Raw genomic sequence first — 14762 nt, 5'->3', positions numbered from 1 at the left:
AGGCGGGCGGAAGATGGGGCCGGCTCACTAGGAGGATCCCGGGGGCCCCTGTCCCCGAGGGCAGCCAGCAGTCGTCCCGCCTCCCAGTCGGGGAGCATGAGACGGAGCGATGCACATAAAGCGTCCATCGGTGCCTGGTGCTAGCTGACTATGAGAAGGATCGCAGCCGGACAGAAAGGAGAACTTCCACGTACCGTCAGCCCCCCGCCCAGCGGCTCTTCCAGAAGAAGCACTCCCCACGCCCGGCCCCTCACCCACCACCTCCGGCCCCGCGCACCTTCCTTGGAGCCGGTGGCCACCGCGGCAGCCGACACCGCGGCCGACCCAGTGGACGTCCGGCCCACGGGGCTCGAGTGCTTCCCCCCGCGGCCGGGGGGCTTCAGGCCGCTGGGCTTCTGCATGGTGGGGCCACTCGGCGTGTGGATAAAGGTCCGCGGGGTCACGTCCTCTCCGTCATCCTCATTCACCTGCAGGCAGACGAGAGGGATCGCGTCACAATGTCACCACCTGTCGGGGCACGCCGATGGTGATGCAGCAGGATTCCTGCACCCCCTACCCAGTGGGCCAGGGACCACCCCACCCCTTTTTCCTAGACGGGGAAACTGAGGCCCTGAGCAGCAGCAGCAAGCGTGGGCCCAGTGTGGCCTGCCCGACATGTGTCCTGATCCGCGGGCCCCCGAGGTCGGATGTGCTCTCTCTGCCCACCTCCTGGGCCCGGAAGGCAAGAGTCAGGAGCAAGCTGGCTTGGCGAGGTGGGGGGAGGGGGGGGACGGTCTGTCGCAACAGCTGTATTAGCCCCTGCAGCCTTCTATCAGGACCACACAGGTCGGCCCAGCCACCGACGGCCGAGTGTGGCGCTCACAGAGCACGGGCCGGTACGGATTCTGGCACACGAGGCCAGCCGGGGGCGGGGCGGGGGCGGGTGTCACTCTTCGATGGCCCCTAGACCCTCTAGGACCAGCCAATGATTCACATCTCTCCCGATGCGGGCTGGACAGGGGGACACCTAATTCAATCACGGTTCCACCCTGTCACCCCAGAGCCCCTGTGCCCACCCTCCCAGCACCTGCCCACTCCACGCCAGGGGTGGGGGCTCGTGCACACAGACGCCTAAGCCTGCCTCGGCCCCCTGCCCGGGTGGACTTACCATGCCCTCTGCCCGCCCTCCACCATCACAGCCCCTGCCTTTCCAAGCAAGCAGAGGACAGGATAGGAACACAGACGCGGCAGCGTTTGACAAAGGTGCGTCCTGACACAAGAAAGCCTCGTCTCCAAGGCAATCGACTCAGGGCACCAGATGCCGGCAAGAGGGGGCTGGCTGGCTGCGGGGGGACTGGAGGAGAGGCGGGCAAGAGAGACCCGCTGTCCCCGGCCGCCCCCTCCGCTTTCCCGCGCACACACCCCCTCTTGTACTCGATGTTCATGGAGGGCTCACCAGAGGCCAGGCCCTGTCCTGTCCCAGAGCTGCGGGGCTCTGTCTGGGGAGCACGCTGTCCACTCAGGAGACAGGATACAGAGCACCGCCAGACGGGTAGAGGATTCTGGGCAAAAGCATCCCCCCCGGGAACCTTGGGAAGAAGGAAATCGGCGTCCTCTGGTTGCTGAACTCTGGGGCAGTGGGAGATGCTCGTCTAGCCACCTCCTTACCTGTCCGTGGACCCAGAATGTTACTCCCTTTCAGAGAACCTTTCCTCCGCTCTTGATCCGTAACACTTCTATAAACTTTTCAATTTTTTTTTAAGGTTTATTTATTTTTGAGAGAAAGAGACAGAACGTGGGCCGGAGACAGGCAGAGAGAGACGGAGGGAGACACAATCCGAAGCAGGCTCCAGGCTCTGAGCTCTCAGCACAGAGCCCGACATGGAGCTCGAACTCACAAACCGTGAGATCGTGACCTGAGCCGAAGCCGGACGCTTAACCGACGGAGCCACCCCGGTGCCCCGATCTGTAAGACTTCTAGAGGCTGACCCTGCCGCACATGCGGGGAGTGGACACATGACCCAGGCCTGGCCAGAGCCCCTGTGGTTAGTTAAGGAAGGATCATACGACCTAAAGAGCATCAGGGTCTGGACTCTGGCTGCCTTTACCTTTAGGAAGGTTCTTTCCTTTCTTGGGGGCTGCCTGGGTGTGGGTTGGACGCCAGGGACTACAGGGCCATCCCAGCTACTGCACAGAGAAGCCTGCCAGGGAATGATGCCAACAGGGAGAGAGCAGAGCCGAGTTGCTGGATTTGGAGGGCCTGGATCCAGCTGAGCCTGAAGCTGGTCACTTGAGCTCTGCACTTACACCAGTCGACAAATCCTCACGCGCGGGCATTCTTTTCTCTTTCTGCCTAAACCTACTTGAGGGACACGGTCGCTTGCAACCAAAAAAAAGTTCTGACGAATACAGAAGCCAACCCACAGTGCTCGGGGTGGGGTCTGCACGGTGCCCTCAGAACGGCTCTCAGGTCAGCAGGCTGAACAAGCGACAGTCGTGGGAAGGAGCCGCTCCTCACACGGGGCTGGACAGCCCTAACAGCAGACACAAGCATGCTCCCCCCCAAGGCACACAGTGGGGACACCCACCTACGCGCCCAGGTGAGCCAACAGGAGACACGGCTGCCGGCCTTAGTCTGGTCCTGGAGCCGGCCAAACCAAACATGCCAATCCCCCGATGGATGACTCTGACACCCCAGAATTCTGGGGCCCAGGAGTCATTCAACCAGCTAGAGTATGAGGCTACTCCCTGGCTCCCCAGAACCCGGCCCTCTAGGAAGCGCGCTCCCCGGGGAACTGCAGACATCCCTCTCCGGCTGGGTTAGGCTGTGTCGACACCCCCGAGCCCGAGCCCTAGCGACTCGCTGAGCCAGCGGGGGCGAATGAGCATGCTCTCTGGGGACGGCGAGTATCCCACCCTGCGGGTGCCGAACTGGCCTGTTCCAGCAGTTTAGCAGGGGGGCCTCTGACCCAGGAAATCCTGATGCAGGGCCCCACGTGTGTGACCGAGGACCCTCCTGCTGGGATTAGGACGAGATGGAAGGAGGCCCCTCTGAATGCCTTCTGGGCCCCTTCTCTGCCTAAAACTCTCCCGGAGAGAAATGTTACAAGTTATACATCTAATAAGAAACTTATATTTGTTTCCTTTTTTTTTTTTTTTTTTACGTTTATTTATCCATTTTGAGAGAGAGAGAGAGAAGGAAATCGAACAGGGGAGGGGCAGAGAGAGAGGGGGACAAAGGATCTGAAGCAGGGTCTGTGCTGACAGCAGAAAGCCCAATGCGGGGATCAAACTCACAAACCTTGAGATCATGACCTGAGCTGAAGTTAGATGCTCAACTGACTGACACCCAGACGCCCCCAACTCATATTTAAAAAACAAAAACAAAAAAACTTATATTCAGAACACATAAAGAACTCTCACCACTCACTCATCAGAAGGCAAACAACCTCATGGAAAATGAACACAAGATTTCAACACCCAGAGTGCCCGTCTGGCTCAGTCGGTAAAGCATGAGACTCTTGATCTGGGGATTGTGAGTTCAAGCCCCACGCTGGGTACAGAGATTACTTAAAAATTAAATAAACTTAAAAAAAGAAAGTTAACTGTATACCTACCACATGACCCAACTGCCCAAGAGAATACAAACACATATTCATACAAAAATTTGTAAAAGGAACAATGTTCATAGCAACTTTATTCATAATAGCCAAGAAAGGGAAACACCCAAACATCCATCAACTGGTGAGTGAAAAACAGCGAATCTATACGAGAGAACCCTACTCACCAATAATAAGGACCATGACATAGGAAACAATATTGACCACCCTCATCAATGTTACACTAACTGCAAGAAATCAGACACAGAACAGTACGTGTTGATTCTTATTTATAGGGAATTTCAAAACCATAAACACAGAAGCAGATCTGTGGCTGCCTGGCGGTGGGAACAGGGATGGACTGCACACAGGCAGGAGAGAACTTTCCAGAAGGTAGAAGGGTTCTAAAAATGGATTATAATGGCCGTACAACTTATATTTGTACTAAGTAGCAAATCTGTCATCAAACCATACATTTAAAATGGTTTTTATGGGAAGTTAAATCTTAACTTTTAAAAATCATATAACAAAATAAAATCCTCGAAGGCTCCCCATAGACGTTAGTGTGTGGGTCTTTAAAGCCCTCCTCATCTCTTCCCTCCAGCACTATGGTCCTCCCTCGCTCACTTCACGCTGGCCCCGCTGGCCTCTGGCCCCTCCTGGATCACACTAAGCACACTGCAGCCTCAGGACCTTTGCACACGCGATTCCCTCTGCCTCAAATATCCATATTCGTTGCTCAAGTCCTTCGAGCATCTGCTCCAATGTCCCCTTCTGAAATTACAACCCCTACCGAGTCCTCCCCATCTCCAGCCTCCTTTGTTTTTTGCCACTGATCAAGGAAAGGGACTAGGGTCTGTTTTGTCTACTATGGTACCCTTAGTCCTGACAAGGGTGCCCGGTGAATACAGGTGTTCAACAGATCACTGCTGAAAGAATGAATGACACTGGCCCACGGGGATGACAGACCTAGGAGGCCCCCCTCACCTCCTCAGCACGTAGGACTGAGTGGCTTGTGGTGAGCAGCCCAGCTGACAGTCTGATGCTGTGGCTTTTTACGTGGCCCGTCTGACTTGCCCGCTGGCCAGCACGCCCTTTGAGGCAAGGCCCAGGCATTAAGTCGGTGTCCCCAGCACCTGCCACTGATGACCCCGCATTCCCTCACCGCCCACCTGACACTTTCCCACCTCCCAGACCCCACTCTGACTTTTCTCCCACCTGCCTCCCTTCCCCTGTACCTAGCCCAACGTTGCCTCCTCCAGGAAGTCTCCCAGAACCTTTGGCTCACAGAGACCTCAGGACTGCACACTGAGCCAAGGAGAGATCATACTGTTCTAGTTTATCTTCATCTTGCCTCCTGGGAGCCCATGGGCAACCCCAGGCGGGGCCACAACTTCTCTGAGGACCCAGTCCCAGCACCCGGCCTGGCACAGAGCTCATGATCCAGAAACCTCGTGTGAATGCACACCTGCCATTGCCCAGAGGATAAAGGCCCCCGAGGCCACAAATCCCCAGCACGCTCCTCCCAGGGGAGGCTTCCGGAGGCTCCCACAGTTGCCCTCCTCCCTCCCGGACCCTGACGATCCCAGCAGCCTCCAGGATGCAGAAATGTACCTGCCAGGCCTCGCAGGAATGTGGCCTCGTTAGTCCTCCCAAGCCCTGATGAGCCAGGAGCCGTCTCACGGGAGGAGCGCCGGAAGCTCAGAAGAGTTCAGGGACTCACCCAAAGTCACCTGCTGCTCAGCGGCTGTGCTGGAACCAGACCCGGGGCTGGCCCGCCTCTGCCTCCCTGGGTCCAGGCTAGCATTTGTGAGACCCGTGGCCTCGCTGCCTCGCCGACAAAGGAAACCAGAGGAGCCGGCTGCATTCGCTTGGTCCCGCCACCAGTGCTGGGTGGTGACGCGGGGACGGCCAGGGAGGACAGGCCGGCAGCCACCCCCACCCCCCAGGGTCTCCAGAGCCTGTGGGGGGGGGGGGGGGCCCGAAGGGGAGAGGGGAGGAGAGAACACATGGTGAACAGGAAGAAGGGGAGGAGCCTGGGGCCAATCACCCCTTTGTGACTCAGCCCTCCTCACGGGATAGAGGAAGGAAGGGCTTTCTTGGGAAAAGCTGGGACCTGGTGATAAATTGGCTTCTGGCCACACTGTGGGGGGCGGGGCAGGCCTGGGAGACAGGAGGGAACAGGCTTAAGGCGATGTGGGTCCAAACCCCAACCCACCACGCGTGGCTGTGGGTCCTTGGCCCGGCGTGAGGCTCCTGCATCACCCGTAAGACGGGGTGAAGGTACCGCTGCCCCGTGGGGGGCACAGATGAGCGAGTCCAAACACGCCCTACAGGTGTCGCCCAGTGCCTGGCACACGGGAGCCGCCGGGAAAGGGCAGCTGCCACTACAACCGCTCTCTATTGAGATCTTGGGAGGCCCGGGGTGCACACGTCGCCTCCCCCAGGGACTCAGGGCCCAGACAAGGCGGGCGCGGGAGGGGCGGAGGAGGGCGGGCGGCATTCAGACCAACAGGCCCCCTTTGTGCCGCCCTCAGTCGCCATTTACCGAAGACAAACCCGGGCTGCATTTCAGGGTTTCCATTTCAGCTGCAAGGGGGTGGGCGGGCCGCAGTCTGAGTGGGGACGAGGCCCAAGAACTTTCCGCCAATCGGAGGCCCAGGGTGCGGCCCCGACGGAACAGGGGAAGGTGCCAAATAGGGCAGTGGAAAGCCCATGCCCGGGGCGGGCATGCAAGAGGCCGGCACCAGGAATCCGGCTCCGGAGACCCGGCCGCCACTCACACCCGGGGCCTCTGGCTGGAGGGAGGCACTCTGGCAAGACTGGGCTGCTGGCCGAAGCCCAGCCTTCAGGTCCAGGCCTGCCACCCCCAATGACAGCGGTGCATCTCCTGGGTGATTCCCCCTCCTCCCCCTCCTCCTGCCTCAGCTGTCAGCAGCCAGGGTGCCCACACTCCCCCCTCCTCTCCTGACCCTGTGATCTGAGTGCCAGGCAATGTGGCACCCACAGATGAACTTCGTGTGGCCCCTGACCACTCACCACAAGCCCTAAGGCTTAGGCTGCAGCAGCAACACCCTGGGGGCGGAAAGGGAAAGCTCTGTAATAGGGAGCCCAGCACACCAGGGGCCAGGCAGGGGAACCTCAAGGAGCAGGCCGTGCTCTGCAGGTCAGCCAAACAGCTGAAGATTTACTGGCCAAAGTGTGTGCGTGTGCGTGTGGCAGGGGCGTTAATCCAGAGACTGGGAGGGACAGCGGGGTCTCCCAGCCACACACAGGCATCAGCCTCAATGGATGAAGGTCCGCGGAGGATGTCAAACAAGGGGTGCGACACATCAGATGTGCACACTGGCAAGACCGCTCGGGAGGGGATGAGGACACTGGGGGGAGCGAGGGAGGGGAGGCCACTGTCCCGGGGGCTGCTGGGATACATAAGGGACACGACAATGCAGCCTGAACCGTGCAGAGGCGGGGGCTGGAGGGGACAGAGAGGGGAGAGGTGCCAAGCAGCATTTGGTGGCAAACAGTGTGGGTGCAGAGGGAGCACCCAGGGTCCCACTGGGTGGGACCTGGGAGGAGGCGGGGGCTGGCGTGAGGTCCCCGAGGGACCCTGGGGAGGGGCAGCAAGGGGCAGAGTGATGGGGCCCTTGGGAGAGTCGCCGGGGACGGCCAAGGCCAGGGAACATCACAAGCTGGGAGCACCCACCAGTACGTGACGTGACGGAGGATGACGTGAGGGCACCCCAGACAGACAGGTAAGAACAGCCGACAGGTAAGACGAGGAAGCCTTCGAGGAGAGGACGCGGCCGACCGGACAGCCGCCGGGCCTCCCAGTCAGCAGGGAAATGCAAATCCGAGCCACGAGGAGATCCCATTTCCCACCCAATCAGATGGGCAAAAAGCCAAAAAGCCAGGTGATACCAAGAGTTGGCGAGCGGAGAGCAGGGGCCGGTGGGCGCGGAGCCCAAACAGGGGCGGCGAGGCGTGGCCCAGGAGGCACCTGCCGGGCGTACATCACCGGGCTCCATGCAGCAGCCAGTGTGTGGGGTGGAGACAGGGCTGGGGCGGGGGTAACTGGGGGCTTTATTTCTATTTATAAGATTTGTTTCTTGAGTCCTGCAGACTGTACATGGGCGTTCATCATATTCTGTCAGGTCCTTTTCTCTTTTATGTTTATTTTTGAGAGGGAGAGACCAAGCATGAGCAGGGGAGGAGCAAGAGACACAGGGAGACACAGACTCCGAAGCAGGCTCCGGGCTCCAAGCTGTCAGCACAGAGCCCGACGCGGGGCTCGAACCCACGGACCGTGAGATCATGACCTGAGCCGAAGTCGGACGCTCAGCCGACTGAGCCACCCAGGTGCCCCGTTTTTCTTTTTTTTGTTTTTTGAGTGCCTAAAATATTTCATAGCCATTTTTTTTAATTAAAAAAATTTTTTTTCAAGACAGAAGAGTCCCTCCCCTCGCCGTATACACCTGCCCTGAGGAACCAGACAGTGACCCCCAGGGGGGCCAACTACCAGGCCAAGGCTCACCAAACCCCGCCCCAGCAGGGACCCTAGCACTCAACGCCTGCACTGGAAACCCAGTGCCTCCCCAACCCCTGAACCTAGCAGACGGGCGTGACCACCGTCCGCACAGGCCTACTCCCAGCTGGCACTTGCTGCTTGTCCCATCCTGCTTGGAAGGGGGGCTCACTCTGCCTTCATTTGACCGGCGGTGAGGCTAGAATCCCCTCGTGGGAGGGAGCCCAGAGCAGGGTGGGGCTGAGACAGGCCCCCTCCCTGTGAGTCCTGCCAGCTAGAGGTGAAAGCCAAAGTCCGGAGCCCCTGCCAGCCGCCCCTCGGGCGGGCCCGGGATGGCCGGGGACGTGGCACCCGTCGGCCTGTGCCTGTGCCTCCACACCCACCCTCCGCTCCCACCCGGTCAGCGAGGCCCCAGAGGACGCTGGAGCCAGTCCAGGCGGTGCAAGCCCGGCACGCATATGGCCGCTGACCAGTGCAGGAGAGGGTGGTGATGGGCCTTGCTTGGGGTGCGGGGTCACCCTGGGAGTACGAGGAGCCTGGCAGCCATCCAGAACCGGCCCGGGGAAGGGACCCGCCCGAGCCTCACAGCAGAGCTGGAGCCGGACCCAGGCTCCACCAGCCAACGGGGCTTCGGGAGGCGCAGGCCGAAGCTGGGAAGACGGCATGGACGCGGAGGGCGGGGCACCCGTGGGGCGGAGCAGGGGACAGCCCAGGGCCCAAGATGACCCCAGCTTCTCCGGCGCCTGAGGCTGCGAGACGAGCAGGGTCAAGTCCGTCCAGAAGACGGGGCTCCTGTGCTCACCATCCTCGCACCTCTCGGCCTCTGAGCTCAGGGCTGTAGATCCCAGTTTGTAAGCTGGCATCTTCCCTGTCCTGCCCGTGGCCCGGGGTGACTACGGAGCCCTGGGAGTGACCGGCCTGTCAGTCTCACCTGAGCTGCACACACTGGAGCGCGGCCATCGTCCCTCAAGCTTGGAGGTGGTTCAGATGCTGTCCTCGGCAGAGCAGAGGGGACCAGGGCTGTGTCGGGTCTGGGGAGGGGAAGGGACACCAATGTCAATATACTTCCTGGCCTTATACACACACTTACACACACACACACACACACACACACACACACACACACACACAGTTGGCACGTTCAGAACCAGGGGACAACCATGGCCCCGAGAACCCGCTCCTGACTGTGGGCCACTCACAGCCCCAGCGACTGGACAGCTGGGGCCCTCCTGCCACTGACCCAGCCTGGTTCCGCTGGATGAGGTCCCGGCCAGGCCCAAGGAGAAGGGCTTGGGAACAACATGACTCAAGTTGCCCTCTGACCCACCTTTATTCCCATTTCACAGAATGGGAAACTGAGGCCCAGGCTGATGGTCACAGAGCAAGTGAACAGGACGGTGAGATTCAAGCGTTCAAGTGACTGAAAACGTGTGCTGGGCAGAGGGGTCCCTGAGACCAGAAGCGGTCAGAGGCTGAGGGAGGGAAGAGGCCTGCTGAGGTCACCTAGCGATCTAGGCAGAACAGGCAGGAAAGCGCTCCTGCGTCCTGTCTCCCAGGCCAGTGTCCTGACCTAGTCTCTTTTTGCTGCAACTACATCCAACACACGTAGGCCAGGAAACACCCCAACACCCGGGGCCTCCTCCCTAGGGTTAGAATCTGCACAAGCAACTTAAAAAATACCCCTGAGCCAAGGACGATCTTTACAACAAGTGGTTCTGGGTCCCCATAACCACATGGGGAAAAACAAATCATGACCCACCCGTGGTTGATAGAACAATGTCCCCCCCACCCTCCGCCAACGATTTTCATGTCCCCATCCCTGGAATGTGTTAACGATGTTAGCTTACCCATGGCAAAGGGAAACTGAGGTTGTAGATGGAATTTAAGGACGCTAGTCAGCCGACCTCCAGATGGGAAGATTATTCTGGATTATCCAGGCGGGCCCAATGTGATCACAAGCGTCCTTACAAGTGCAAGAGGGAGGCAGAAGGGACAGAATCACAGGGATGGCAGCGTGCCCACAACTCAGGGTGACATTGGTAGCTTTGAAGATGGAGGAAGGGGCCACCAGGCAAAGAATGCGGGCAGCCTCTAGGAGCTGGAGAAGGACAAGAAACAGATTCTTCCCCGAGCCTCTAGAAGGAACACGGCCCTACTGACATCCTGATTTTAGCCGGGAGAGATCCATTTCAGACTTCTAGCCTCCATAAATCTAAAATAATACATCTGTGCTGTTTGAAGGCCACTGTGTTTGTGGTCATTTGTCAGGGCAGCAAAGGGAGACCAGTATGTTTATTTCACGTCATACACGAAAACCAATCCCAGAGGGACAGCAGGTCTAACCGTGAAAGGCAAAACAATACAGTATTTAAGAGACATGAATAAAGACTGAAATATGCAAAGATTTCTTAACAGGACACAGAAAATACCAGAAGACAGGGAAAGGACGGATAAATTGGACCAGATTAAGAGCTTTTGGGGGCACCTGGTGGCTCAGTTAAGTGTCTGACTCTTGATTTCGGCTCAGGTCATGAGCTCATGGTCTGTGGGATCAACCCCCACATCGGGCTCTGCGCTGACAGCACAGAGCCTGCTTGGGATTCTCTCTCTCCCTCTCTCTGCCCCTCCCCTGCTTGCTCTCTCTGTCTCAAAATAAAACAAATTTTTTTAATGTTTTTTGTTTATTTTTGAGAGAGCGTGACCAGGGGAGGGGCAGCGAAAGATGGAGACACAGAATCCGAAGCAGACTCTAGGCTCTGAGCTGTCAGCCCAGAGCCCGATGCGGGGCTCGAACTCACAAACCGCGAGATCATGACCTGAGCCCAAGTCGGAGGCTTAACTGACTGAGCCACCTGGGCACCCTTAAATACATATTTTTTTTAAATTAAAAAAAAAGGGGGCGCCCGGGTGGCGCAGTCGGTTAAGCGTCCGACTTCAGCCAGGTCACGATCTCGCGGTCCGGGAGTTCAAGCCCCGCGTCGGGCTCTGGGCTGATGACTCTGGTCAATAAACATGCTCAGCTTTAGAAATTTGTTAAAAATTGGGGCGCCTGGGTGGCGCAGTCGGTTAAGCGTCCGACTTCAGCCAGGTCACGATCTCACGGTCCGGGAGTTCGAGCCCCGCGTCGGGCTCTGGGCTGATGGCTCAGAGCCTGGAGCCTGTTTCCGATTCTGTGTCTCCCTCTCTCTCTGCCCCTCCCCCGTTCATGCTCTGTCTCTCTCTGTCCCAAAAATAAATAAACGTTGAAAAAAAAAATTAAAAAAAAAAAAAAGATTAAGAGTTTCTGTACATCAAATGATACCACTGAGAGACAGAGAGACAGTATTGTGTGAGGAACGAGCCACAGAAGGGGAAAACATTTGCAAGCCCTACATTCCAAGAATGATTCATATTCAGAATACAGAGAGAAGTCCAACAAATCAAGTTGGAAAGATCAGCAAGACACCTCAAAGAGCGCTACATGAAAAGAGGGTATTTAAAAGACCAGCAAACAGATGGAAAGACGTTCTCCTTTGTTGCTCGTCTGGCTAACGCCATATTCACCAGAACGCAGAAAGTGAAGCAGACACACGAGGGGTGGCTGAGGCTGCAGAATGCCCAGACCGCTCACCCACTGCCGAGATGAGAGTCAACTGGTAAGCGATTTGGAAACCAGTTTGATCTCACCTACTAACCCTGATCAGGACCCAGAGACTCCACTCCTAGGCACGCCCCCAAAAGGAATGCGGACATAAGTGCCCCAAAGACAGACTGTTCCTAATGCTCCTAAACTGAAAGTAACCCAAATATCCAGCTCCGTGAGAAGGAGTAACTAAGGCGGGCTCTCTTCCTGCAATGGAAGAAAATACAGCAATGCAAATGAATGAACTACAACTCTACGCAACCACGTGTTTGAGCTCTGTGATTATACACCTGTGTGTTATTTTTTTTTTAATTTTTTTAATGTTTATTTATTTTTGAGAGAGGGAGAGGCAGAGTGTGAGTGGGGGAGGGGCAGAGAGAGAGAGGGAGACACAGAATCCGAAGCAGGCTCCAGGCCCCGAGCTGTCGGCACAGAGCCTGATGCGGGGCTCGAACCCACCAACTATGAGATCATCACCTGAGCCAAAGTCAGATGCTTAACTGACTGAGCCACCTGGGCACCCCAAAATAAAGAAACTTTAAATACGTACATAAATATCAACAAACAAATAAATAAAAATGAAGTCAGTGGACAATCATTACTGATGATATCAAAAACCAGGGGGGGGGCTCCTGGGTGGCTCAGTCAGTTAAGTATATGGTTCTTGATTTCCGCTCAGGTCATCATCTCACTCGATCGTGGGTTCGAGCCCCACATCAGGCTCTGTTGCTGAGAGTGTGGGGCCTGCTTGGGATTCTCTCTCTCCCTCTCTCTCTGCCCCTCCCCCACTAGCACTCTCTCTCAAAAATAAATACATAAGCATAAAAAAAAAAATCAGGGAAGGGGTCCCCCTTGGGTCAGGGGTACTAACCGGAAGGATAACAGGAGAGGTTCTGGGGAGCCAGCAGGCTCTCATTATACAAGGATTTCAGTTTGGAAACTTCAACAAGTATGCTTATGTCATGCACACTTTTCTGCGTGGATACTGTATTTCAATAAAAAGGCTTTAAAATTCTTTTTCTTCTCTTTTTAATTTTTTTTAACGTTTATTTATTTTGAGACAGAGAGAGACAGAACATGAACGGGGGAGGGTCAGAGAGAGAGGGAGACACAGAATCGGAAGCAGGCTCCAGGCTCTGAGCAGTCAGCACAGAGCCCGACACGGGGCTTGAACTCACGGACCGGACCGTGAGATCGTGACCTGAGCCGAAGTAGGGTGCTTAACCGACTGAGCCACCCAGGCGCCCCTAAAATTCTTTTTAATTACCTGGGCTGGGGGTGGGTGGCAGCGGAAGTGGAGGAAGCAGGGGTGGTCCCAGCCCCTCTGGGTCCTTCCCGCCTATCAGACAGCCCCGGGCGGTGGTGCCTAACCATGGGGACCCACGGGGCATCTGGCTCCCCGCGGTTCTGCGAGCTCCCTGCGGGCAGGCCCAAGCCCCATGGACGTCAAGCACCCGGGGCCTGACCCACAGCGGTGCCGTGCTCAGTGCGCAGCCTTCCCGAACACCAACCTTCCTCCCTGAACAAGGCATGCCAAGTCAGCACCCCAGCATCCTCTCTCGAGCCTTGCCCTGCAGGGAGGAGGCTGAGCCCCCCTGAGGTCTGGGCCTGTGGGAACAGAATGCGATCCAGGGCCCACGAGGCAGCCTGGAGAACGCATGAACCAGCCAGGGGGCCAGGGGCACCATCTAAACCTCTGAAGGACAAAAGGCAACCCAGGGCTGTGGGTGGGTGATGGGATGGGATGGGCGGAGGAGGGGCAGAACCTGGTGGCCCCAGGGGTGAGGTCAGTCACTAAGAAGCCCTCATGGTGTTTTAGTGCTTCCAGAAAGGCAGCCACCACCCCCAGCCACCAAAAGCTGCCTGAATGCCACAGACGCCCACCCATACACATCCTACCACATCCCCAGGCCTTTGCAAACACTGTTCCTTCTGCCTAACGCTGGTCCTCTCATCCGCTGGCAAACTCCCTCATATCTCGCTGATGGCAGCTTTAAGAGGGCAGAGTCTTTGCAGATCGTATCCATTGCTGAGCTCTCGGTACCTAGGACAGCGCCCAGCACATGCAGCAGCTCAAAACGCCTAACGAGCTCGCGAATGAATGAAGGAAACACGAACGCGTGGAAACGCCCTCCCTCCGCCACCACCCTCTTCCTCTCCACATCCATGGCAGCTTGTTCACACACCACAGCCGCACTCACTGGCCGGCTTGGAGCGAGCTCTGGGAAGGGCAGGAGGTTCCCAACAATTAGCATCGGGCACAGAGTGGATGCTAACCACATTTGGGTCCAATGAACAAAGAGGCAGGCAGTGAGCCCCCCATCACTGGAGGAGATCAAGCAGAGACCAAGACCTGTTCTCAGAGCAGGTATCTGCTCCAGGTGGCACAGCTGCCCCGCGAGGCTCTCCCAAACTCACACAGCTATTACTGTCCATAACAACACTAACCCCAACTATGTTGAGCACCGCCCCCCTACTCAGGGCTGGAAGGGTGACCCCATGTCCACACCACTCTCTGTCACAGAGCTTGATTCTTCACTGTGCTGGACTCAGAGCCTGTGTGGGTGCACCTGGTGTAGGGGGTCCAGGTGGGATGGGCCCCCCCTCTTCTGCTGAGCTGTTCCAGCCTAAGGAGACACAGACCCACAATATCTGTTCTGCTCCACACGCCGGCCCAAGTGCTTTATAAATACTACCTCATTTAACCTCTGCAACAGCCCTGTTATGAATTCCATCCACTTTACTAGTGGGAAACTGAGGCCTGGAGTGGTCATTCGTTTGCTTAGGGTGACACAACTGATCCAATAGTAGACGTGGAATTCAAACTCGGGCCCTCTGGCCACACAGCCTGAGTTCTTAACCACCCTTCTTGACTTCCTTTCTTGACTTTCTCAGAATCAAGACCAACTCTCCTCCTGGCACCCAGGTTTGGGGGGACAGGGCAAGAGGTTTCAAGGACGAGGCCAGGAGGACACCCCCCAGCCCTGGGTGCCAAGGCCATGGTCTGCAGTCTCTCTGCCCACTAGCCTAGGCCTTGCCT

General features: G+C 57.1%; 1 protein-coding gene across 5 annotated transcripts in view; it reads right to left on the bottom strand.

Annotated features, from left to right (window-relative positions):
* Window positions 1-14762, bottom strand: part of CLIP2 (CAP-Gly domain containing linker protein 2) — a 75458-nt gene that overhangs the window by 53768 nt on the left and 6928 nt on the right. For 4 of the 5 annotated variants that reach the window (XR_007147703.1, XM_047837968.1, XM_047837965.1 and 1 more), the window contains exons 2-3: window positions 9032-9131; window positions 278-467 (exon numbers count right to left, since the gene is read on the bottom strand). Coding sequence is in view for 4 of the 5 variants with exons in the window: in XM_047837968.1 (XP_047693924.1) it covers window positions 278-401 (124 nt within the window). In the remaining variant the exon portion in view is untranslated. Of the gene's footprint in view, window positions 1-277; window positions 468-9031; window positions 9132-9947; window positions 10064-14762 lie in introns of all 5 variants that reach the window. The other variant, XM_047837966.1, reaches the window with a different exon arrangement.

The sequence above is a fragment of the Prionailurus viverrinus genome, chromosome E3, assembly GCF_022837055.1.
Source record: "Prionailurus viverrinus isolate Anna chromosome E3, UM_Priviv_1.0, whole genome shotgun sequence".
NCBI classification, from domain to species: domain Eukaryota; kingdom Metazoa; phylum Chordata; class Mammalia; order Carnivora; family Felidae; genus Prionailurus; species Prionailurus viverrinus.
The sequence above is the reverse complement of the archived record's forward strand: the minus strand, read 5'-3'. Positions and strand labels throughout refer to the sequence as shown.